This window comes from Zingiber officinale, chromosome 5B (assembly GCF_018446385.1).
Source record: "Zingiber officinale cultivar Zhangliang chromosome 5B, Zo_v1.1, whole genome shotgun sequence".
NCBI classification, from domain to species: Eukaryota; Viridiplantae; Streptophyta; class Magnoliopsida; order Zingiberales; family Zingiberaceae; genus Zingiber; species Zingiber officinale.
This window is the reverse complement of record NC_055995.1, coordinates 97,879,692-97,889,712: the sequence shown is the minus strand read 5'-3', so window position 1 is coordinate 97,889,712 and position 10,021 is coordinate 97,879,692. Positions and strand designations below refer to the sequence as shown.

The 10,021-nt window shown below is 34.8% G+C and overlaps 1 protein-coding gene across 2 annotated transcripts; it reads left to right on the top strand.

Annotated features, from left to right (window-relative positions):
- The first annotated feature begins 1,404 nt into the window (after nt 1-1,404).
- LOC121985139 (protein SPIRAL1-like 3) lies at nt 1,405-5,843 on the top strand. 2 transcript variants are annotated; one of them, XM_042538426.1, is made up of 3 exons: nt 1,405-1,552; nt 3,128-3,375; nt 5,555-5,843. In XM_042538426.1, exons 2-3 carry the CDS (start codon nt 3,160-3,162, stop codon nt 5,633-5,635), a joined length of 297 nt encoding a protein of 98 aa, XP_042394360.1. In that variant the 5' UTR covers nt 1,405-1,552; nt 3,128-3,159; the 3' UTR covers nt 5,636-5,843. The 2 variants fall into 2 exon arrangements, with proteins under 2 accessions (XP_042394360.1, XP_042394361.1); XM_042538427.1 differs by having other exon boundaries at nt 1,422-1,673.
- Nucleotides 5,844-10,021: the final 4,178 nt, after the last annotated feature.

Genomic DNA, 10,021 nt, shown 5'->3' with positions numbered 1-10,021 from the left:
CGCATTTAATGTGAAGTGAAATGAAGAGTTTTTTTAATCAAATGAAAATTAAACATTAGTGAAGCGTTGAGAGATTTTTATATATAGAGGAGTGATCTCCTGCGCGCTCGCACAGTGCGTGACTGTGCGCGCGCAGGAGATCGCTCGGTTTTTTTTTTTTTTTTTTTTTGATTTTTTTAATATTTTAAATTTAAAAAATCAATTAAAAAATTTAACATTTCCTTATATAAATTTTTAATACCTTAATATAATATCCCCTCAACATATTACAATACTCAATAAATACTTAAATTAATTTTATTTTAACTTTTTTTAAAACCAAACACTATAATTTAATTGGGAAGCTTAAACCTTAGAGGTAAAATCTAAAAAAAAATAACTTTAACACTATAATCAAAACCTGAATTCTAGAAATAAACTCTTAAAAAACTATTTTATTTTTTATTTTTTTTTAATTATTTTTTAATTCATAAATTTAAAAAAAATAAAAACAGTTGTTATCTTGCGCGGCGTGTACAGTCGTGCACTATGACATCACGCAGGATAATAAATCTGTTTATATATATATATAAAATTATAATGAATGCGACATTCACAAGCTATGTAGCTTTTGTATTCTTGAGGTCCAATTTTAGCTGATGAACCTCACAACACACATAATGAGGAGAATCATGAAGGAAACTATGGCACGCAAAGGACTCACAAGGCATTCAGGCAATTTACCTAGTTAATGCTAAGATGGACAATAAGTTGAGCTTGCTTTTTTTTTAGTCAGGTATTTAATTTTCAAATCTATTAATTCGGGTGATGATGTTGTCGTTCAAACTTTTTTTTCGACTATCAAACTAAATTAAAAAGTATTCACGAACACTCATTCAAACAATCATTATTCATAGAGTTATCATCTTATTTTTTACAATGCACTACAGTTAAATTTTATCCTTAAATATCTAGTTAATCATTTAAAAGATCTAACCACTATATCATAATTAACCCACTGGCTGAGCATCTTTAATTTTCAATCAATATAAAGGACCATATAAATATACGGGACCAAATACTTCTAAACGTTGATGTATACATATCTCAATATTGAGTTTCACCCGATTAATTTTAAATGCAGAGTATTTTTTTTTCGTTTACCGGATAAACATAGTTTATCTACCCACAGGAGTTAATTTTTAAAATATTCGTAGATTTAGAATTTAAATTTTGATCATCTTATCCAATGACGAAATAAGAATGACAACATATTCTCAATTAACATAAATATTACCTGTAGATTTTGTTTAATTTTCAAGTCAAACTTAATTAAAGAAAAAAGTTTAAATTAAAGAAGAAAAAGATAAAATTTTACTTTTTTTTTATTCACTTTATTATGTAAATATCACTCTATCTTTCCTTTTTCCCTGTCATTTGCCCTTTCTTTTCAGCTCCTCTCCCGTTCACAGTCCCATTAACAAATACGCCTCTCTCTCTCTCTCTCTCTCGCTCGCTCGCTCGCCCTACTTCGGCTTCTTTCGATCTGATCCAGTCCTCCCTGGTCTGGAAGGTAAGAGATCTTAACCCTAAGGATCTGTGCTGCAGTTGTTGGATCAATTTCTCTTTGTGGCATTTGGATATCATTTTGGCGTTGCTTCGAGTAGCCTGCTAGCATATCGATTGATTTGCAGGTTTGTGCAATTTTCGTTCTTCCTTTTAAAATCGGTCTAAGCTTTTATCTCGATCGCCGTTTGTCAGCTTATGGATCTTGGGGGTTCTTTCTTTGTTGAGCCTATTTGAAGTGAAACTAGGCTTCGCTTCTCAGTAGTCGCTCTCGTTTCACTCGCCCCTTAAAATTCATTTTTTGACTGAGCATTGTTCTTAAAATTCCTTTTTTTGCCTCTTTGACGTGATTGAGGACTTGATTGCTGCAGCTATCAGTTGGAATTGTGTTCCGAACTTGATTATTCCATTTGATGTAGGAGACCTTGATGATGCTTTTCACAAGAATTGTAAATTTAGATATCATTTCAGAATTTGTACTTCCTTTGAAAAATATGAAAGGTTTGGTTGTGTCTGGAATGGGGGCAAAAACATGTGAACCTTTCCTTAGTTACTTTATGGAAAGAGTTTCTGTTCTTATGGAAAACCATGTGAGGCGTAGCTGGATGTGTTCTTTATTGTGAATTACTTTATCAGTTTAAATTTATTTTAAAATTTTGCTTTAAAAAAAAAATCACTGATGAATGTTGTGATGATGTGCAAGAATTAATGCCATAGCTAAACATCACTTTGACTTGCCTAATTTCTATCTATCAATTTATATTTCACTTGCAGCATAGTTATTATGTGGAGCATTTTTTTATTCCTGAAAATGATATATAACCTCAATAATCTTATTGTAGTATTCTCTTATGAACAATCATGTGACCTGATTGCAGTTTATCATTTTTGCGCTTTAATCGTTAGTCTCAGTAGTCAGATTCTCTTGGTCATGTAGTAGTAGAATATTCTTCTGTGAACAGTTGTTATTATTGGGAAGATACAAATAATGTTTCTTTAGGAGATAAATTCATCATTTCTCTATTGAAGTAAACTAGAGAGATTGTATAAGATTTGGTTTGACCTCGATATATCTCTACAGAAGAAGATAGTCTGGAGAAATGATATACTGTATTACTGACCTTTATAGGTGTATGCATTTTAGCCTTCCTTTTATTAAGCAGAATTTTCGATGACATCCATCACATTTTGTAAGTCAATGGCTTAATTATGTCTATGCTATTTGTAATCTTTGAGTTTATAATCCATTCAACTATGACATTATACCTCAGCTTTTGAAGCGATTAATACACTACCTAAAAAAAACAAAAGTAAAGATGGGTTTATTATTATGGTAAATGCTTAGCAGACATGGTGATCAGCATCATTATGCTATCTTCTAACTGGCTACCTGTTCTAAGCCTGACGTGTGATTAGGAAGTTTGCCTCTTGAGATTACTTAAGCAGTAGGTTACTTATAGACTTTACTGTATATGTGCATGTACTATATCTTCAACTTCATTTTCATTTCAAAGATCTTTCTAGGGGTTCCCTTCATATATATCTAAGGTCATCTATACAATAATGTTTTATAATTTTGCAGGGTATTGAAGTTATAAACTAGGCAATTTTAAAATGGGACGTGGTGTGAGCAGTGGTGGGGGCCAGAGTTCCTTGGGCTACTTATTCGGTGGAGGTGAGGCTCCAAAATCTGCATCTGATGCTGCTGCACCAGTTCAAAAGCCGGCTCCACCTCCTCCTATTAACAAAGAGATTCCAGCAGGCATCCAAAGCAGTCAAGCCAAGAACTTCTACAGTGCAGACGGACAGAACTGTACCAATTTTATCACTGTATGTTATTGCACCCCTTCCTTTTTTTCGCCCTTAAATATGCCACATTTGTTCCACAAACATATCTTTAAATCTGCATTGGGAGATATTAGACGCATCCTTTTCATACGCAAGATGACCATGACATTAATCAATAGAAACCCAACCTCTTCCTCCCATTTAGTAGTTATTTCATTTATAATCTATGTTTTTTTTTACTTAATAGTGTAAAGTATTGCTTATGAGTGAAGTGATTTAACCATAGTTTTCTCAACTTAGTTCCTCAAAGAAATAGAAAACTATCTTTTTGTCTGTAGATCTAATTATAAGCGACCAATGAACTGATTCTCAAAAGATTCTCACACTCAACCTCCTTGGATCTGTTACATGTATAACATGTCAAAATAGATTAGGCAAAAGTACAAAAAGGCCTTGTGTTCAAAAACACCCAAACAAGACTTTTCCATGTTTAAAAATTCTTGATCAAGGCTGCATGGTGATGCCAAAATCATGCCCTCGATACAATGTTTCAACAGAATATTGCTGTTTACATTTCATACACAGCAATATTACATATAATATAGATTTTTAACCAATTAATTGAGTAGGGAGATGAGCAGATTATTTTACAAATAGACCATTGTAAATCAATTTCTCTTCAAAACTATTCAAGTGATAAAAGGTTGGGAAATTTATATGCCTAAGATCAACGAAGACCAATTTTTATTGATTGGATTTAATTGGAAATTAATTGCTATCAATTAAATTGATAAAAAACATAAGTCTAAAATAAAAATATGGATTTTAGTTGTATGGTTGGACGACTGTAAATTGAATACAGCCGACCCCACTTAGTGGGAAAAGGGTTGGTTGTTGTTGTGGTTGGATGACTGTACAACTGAATGACTGAAACAACTCTTCGATTGCACAATTGAACAACTGTGGCATTCAACTACTCGCATGGCACAGAGCACCAATGTGGCAAGGACCAAATAACCTCCTTTTATAGAACTAACGTGACACATTTGCATTCGGGAAGTGTAGTGCCGAATGACTCTTTGCATTCCCAACAAAAAAGGGGCAAAACCCAAAAAGTAACACCCCTTAAAATTATGCCTTTTCACCCCTTGGGAAAAACTTCTTTGTCCCTATAAATTAAACCCATTTCCTCTTCTCAAATCACTCAAAACTCAAGCATCAATGTGCTCTGTTGAGCTCTTCTCCTCCTCTCTAAGAGTTCCAATGTGTCAAAAGTTCGCTAGGACTTTGAATTTGGGCAGCATATATCGAGTCAGAGGTTGTATAATGAGGGGCAATTGCTAATAAATGGTAGGCACCTTGGCAGAGCAATACCTCAACCTTACCATTTATCCAAGAAGGCTTGTCGACATCCCGTAGGGGTGACTCAGTGATATTAAATTGGCGACAGCTAAATCTGAAGGGGTGTGTTGACTAAACTTGAAAAGGTATGTTAACTAAACCCAAAAGGGTGTGTTGGCAAATAATAGTTGTAACTCACTGCCATACCAACGACCCTACCTGACCAAGCTGCTGACAACTTGATAAGCTCACTGTTCGACAGGTGCTAATTGGATTGACTATCAGCAAATTTCATCAACAGATCCGAGAGCAATTTAGATATATTTTATTGGGATATTATAGGATGATTTAGCACATGTGGACTTTGCCTAGAATTTGGATGTGTAGCAAAACCTTTGGGGGTTTTGCCCCAATAGAGCCACTTCTAAGGTAGCAGCAATGATGTCAATCATGGTCTTGCGAAGATTCCTACTGCTCTCTGTTATAGTTGGAGGGCATGCTGCCTCAATGCAAACAGCATGCAGTCGGTTATATTTCTGGAAGTATATGGAGGGGAGGTGAATCAGTATGTGTTCATTAACAATCAAATAATATGGGTTTTAATACTGATGATAGTTCTTTTCTAGTTTATTTGTTGTTAGATATGGGATTTAATTAAAAGTAGAAATACTTGAAAGCCAGCAACAGGCAAACTCGGTGATGGCATGGCAATGCAATGTACACAAATCAAGCTTCAGCCATTTATGTTCTTGTGACGAGAGGCTAAAACCAACAAACTCTACATTATCCACACCTTATGTTGCCTATTCTCCTAACTAAGTGCAGAGCATACGAGAAGCATTTTGCTATTGTTGATCATCTACAAATTTTAATTGCACAGGATCGACCTTCGACTAAGGTGCACGCTGCTCCTGGTGGCGGTTCTTCTCTTGGATACTTGTTCGGTGATGGTAGTAAATGATGCCGATCTTTAGCTGGTTTGGACATTGTGAGTGTTGGAACATACATTTACTGCTTGTGGCTGCTATCTGATACTGTGTTGTGCAATTTGTAATCGATAAACCTCCTCAGCATGTATAGTTTTGATGTGCAATTGTACCAACTGAATTGGTACATACCGATGAGACAAGAAACACGCGCTTTGTGATTGTTTAAGTGAAATTTGCTCATTCCATTGTGTTATTGTTACGAACCATAACTATCTTTGTTGGCTATCTTCTTCCTTTGTCAAACTCCAAGGAGGGAATGCAATCTGTTCACAATGGGCGACTTTGCCATCTTTGTTCTTAGGACAACAGAAGTTAAAATGTAATCCTGTGTTTACCCAACACCCTTATATTATAACATACTACTTCAACTAAGCTTAACAAAAATGTTCTTGCTTTTTTCTACTACTTTTCCGACTAATTGAATGGTGAGTGTAGCTTTGCTAGTATAAACTTATAAAGTGACATGGTGTCGATTGCATCGAATAATTTGGGCGTGGATCGAATTTTTTTAAGTTTGCACAGTCAAATGATCGGTTTAGTGTTGGGAGCATTTGTTAATTGGTCGACTCATTAGTCTAGTATTTTTAGATTAACTATTTATTAAACAAAATTATCCATCACCATTGCCGGGGCAAGGGTGGACTTTCATCCACTTAAACCATGTGGTGTTAACATTTTTGTTTTATCTAAATCAAATAATGCCGGTGGGAAAATAGGCATTTAGATAAAGAATACTCGTACCGGGTAGAAGAATTTGCAATTTTGATTATTAGCTCCAAGATGTGTTAATTTATTTGTATTAATTATATCTATTAAAGGATAGTCCAATATACAAAACTCTCACTTGCTAATTTGCTAATGAAATTATATTAGATATATTATATATAATCTTATCTTACATGTTATTTTAACGATCCAAATTCGTGATCATAAGATCAGACAGCACAAACACTCCTCTTCTATTAATTATACCTATTATATGACATATTTAATTGAATAAAAGAAACACATGAGATGGACACGTACCATTGGAGGAATTTTAGTTGGAATATTATATGCATACAGTCAGATTATAATTTTTTTTTGTTAAAAAAAACTTGAGGCTGAATATGAATTAAGAAATAAATAAGCCTACACACATGCACATGTGGTAGTTTTAGTTGAATATCTTTCTTCAACCTATCTAAGATCGTACTATTGTAATACATAGGTATAAGAATATTGATACTGAAACTCATATTATATATCATACCAAACGCTTCAGTATGTAAATATTATATTATATCATATTAAAATTTAATATAATATAAATTTTATATTATTTAATTTTAATATCGATATGACATATGAATACAAACTGTTAAATTATATACTAATAAATTTTTTAATATGGTACAATATCGTATTAAAATTTTTAATATAATTCAGTACATTTTAATATGGTACATAAGACATACTAAAATTTTTAATATTTTACAAAATAATATCATATCATTCCATCTAATTTCATGTTATGTTAAAGCCAAAATGGTAACAAATTTGATTATTATCGCCTAAATATAACACACATCATGACAGAAGCAAACAAACAACCTACTTAACTCTTGATGAAGTATGATCCATTCAATATTAGAAAGTGAGAAAATTGAATATTTTCATCAAAAATTTGTACGATCCCTCAAGATTGCATTACATTCTTGTTTCCTAAATAATACCAACCACTTCGATGCTAAATCTCTAATAAGTGAAAATTTGACAAGCAATTGCAAGTTTCCAATAAAATGCCCCAATCTTCCCTACAAGTGTTATTTTAATACGACAAGAGTTTGCACCGCTTATTGCTTCTATCATAATCATACTCCATGTCTGTATTCTTACAGCAAACTTCCATGAAACTACCTTCACAGACGTATGCCTAGGCAAAAAGCTTGATTGCCCTAATTAATGCAAAACCCTACTTAATTTCTTCTCCTAGGATGGGACCATGCCCAGATCTTGCTCGACGCGCTAGGTTTAACTCGCCTTGGAGTGGTGGGGAACAGAAGCCGATTTCAGTGTTGGCGGTGTGAGCTATGAAGTTGAGAGGAGAGTGGCTCATGGCTTATGAAGCGAAAGCACTACTGCAAATGAAGCGAGCTCCTTTGAGGCAAACATTGAGCCACGGCGATGTTGATATGTTTTGAGGCAAATATTTAGCCCCCACGGTCACTAACGATCTATTTTGATGCAAACATTTAGCCCCCACCCACCATGACGGGGATGTGCAGACGAGCCCCTACTCACGAACACGGGATGTACAGGCGGCGAACACTAAGCCCCACCTAAGACCCCACCACGATGATGGTGAAGTTTACATGAACTTAAGCCCATCTGTTGGTGCAATCGTCCTTAGGTCAAGGTTGACCAGTTTGACTAAGCTTAAGTTTTGATGTTTAGATAATATATGTAAATGAGAAGTCAAGTAAGTTAAGGTTGACCAGAGACTTGACTGACAAAGTCCTAAATAGAGGTTAGACAAATACAAGTCCTAGTGGGATTAGGCAAACCTAGTTGGAAACTAGGTTAAGTCCAAGGTGGGTTAGTTGGGAACAAACACTTGACATAAGTGAAGTCATAGTGGGATTAGGCAAACCTAGTTAGGAACTAGGTGAAGTCCAAGGTCGGTCAGCTAAATACTTGGCACAAGTAAAGCCTTAGTGGGACTAGGCAAACATAGTTGGGAACTAGGTTAAGTCCAAGGTGGATTAGCTGGGAGCTAAAACACTTAGCATGAGTGAAGTCCTAGTTGAGAACTAAAAAACGGAAGTCCTAGCGGGACTAGACAAGGAAAAGTCTAAGTAAGTCAAAGGTTGACCGGACATTTGACAGTCGTAAATTTAATAGGGAGTTGACATGAAATGAGGAAGTTCCGACATAGCAATTTTTTGAAAGCTATAACTTTTAGCTTGGATATCGGAACGAGGTGATCTCAGATATGAAACGAAACTTGTTTAAAGCTCAATACTTTTACTACTTACCAATCGATTGGGTAATTGATTTTAGGGAGGGGGGTCAATCAATCAAGGAATTGATTGGTTCATGAAGCACAGTATAGAAGGCACGGTAATTGATTGGATAATCAATTAAGGTCAATCCAATCGATTAGTTGATCGATTAGAAGCCTCTTTCATGTGAAAATAGAAGGAACCCAATTGATTGGGAGATTGTTTCTTTACAAAGCACAGTATCTTTCTCACAAAGGGGCTGAATTTATTGGGAAGATGCTTAATTGATTAAGCCTAACATTGATCAAATGTGAATCGATTAACTAGATTTGTCACGAGAGAACAGAAGAGTGCTAAATCGATTGGCTAATTGATTAGGGCAAGCTCAATCGATTAGTAGATCGATTAAGCGATGTTTTTTGTGAGAACAAAAAGCTTCTGAATCAATTGGAAAAAATCATGAGTAGACGGTAGCTTCCTAGATCGATTGGGTAATCAATTGGAAAGATTCTTCTTCGCAAATAGAAGCATTCTTAATCGATCAATTGATCGATTAAGAAACTTCTTAATTGATTACAACGGGGCTTAATCGATTGGGAAAAGAGTCATTGTAAGGTTTAGATGGCTGGATTCGATCTGATTGGATATGGTAATCAATTGGTTGTAAGACCAATCGATTGGGTACCCTAAATCAGCACGATATAATGGGATTTCATGAAGGATTCAAGTATCCACCTTTACAAGTCTTCTCCGCCAGTTTTTAAGCTTTGGATGACAAGTGTTGTTATACTTTCCAAGGATCAAAAGGCAAATTAAAGCAAGAAAAGAAAAAGCAAAACAAGGTTCCTTGTTATAATCATTTTCAATTTATTTTGTAACCTAGTTTACATTTTTTGTTGCATTTCTTGTATTTGAACTTGTGTGAGGCTTTTCCACCTCTGGATTGTTTCCGAGAAGGAGTGTGTCCATAGTGGATATGTGTACATTGTGTGGATCATTAAATTAGTCACCTCAAGAAGGCAGAGACCAAGTAAAATGAAAGTATTATCATTACTTTAAGTTTTCTGCTGCAACATCAATAAGAAGAAGCGAAAGAAGCTATTCACCTTTTCTAGCTCTTTACGTGTCCTAACAAATGATATCAAAGTGAGGCCTCTCTTCTTTGGACTAATCGTCGGAAAGAGCAAGAGCTAGAGGAAGAAGAAGAAGTTGAAACTTGAAGTCCTAAATTTCAACAAGTCGAAGGACTTATCTTCAAAGGAGCTCAACTTCGAAATGAATTTCCGAGACGATTTCAGATTTGACATCCGAGCACCTTCATTATTCTAAACAGGAAGTTTTGACATATGGAAATCAAGAATGGAGAGCTTCTTG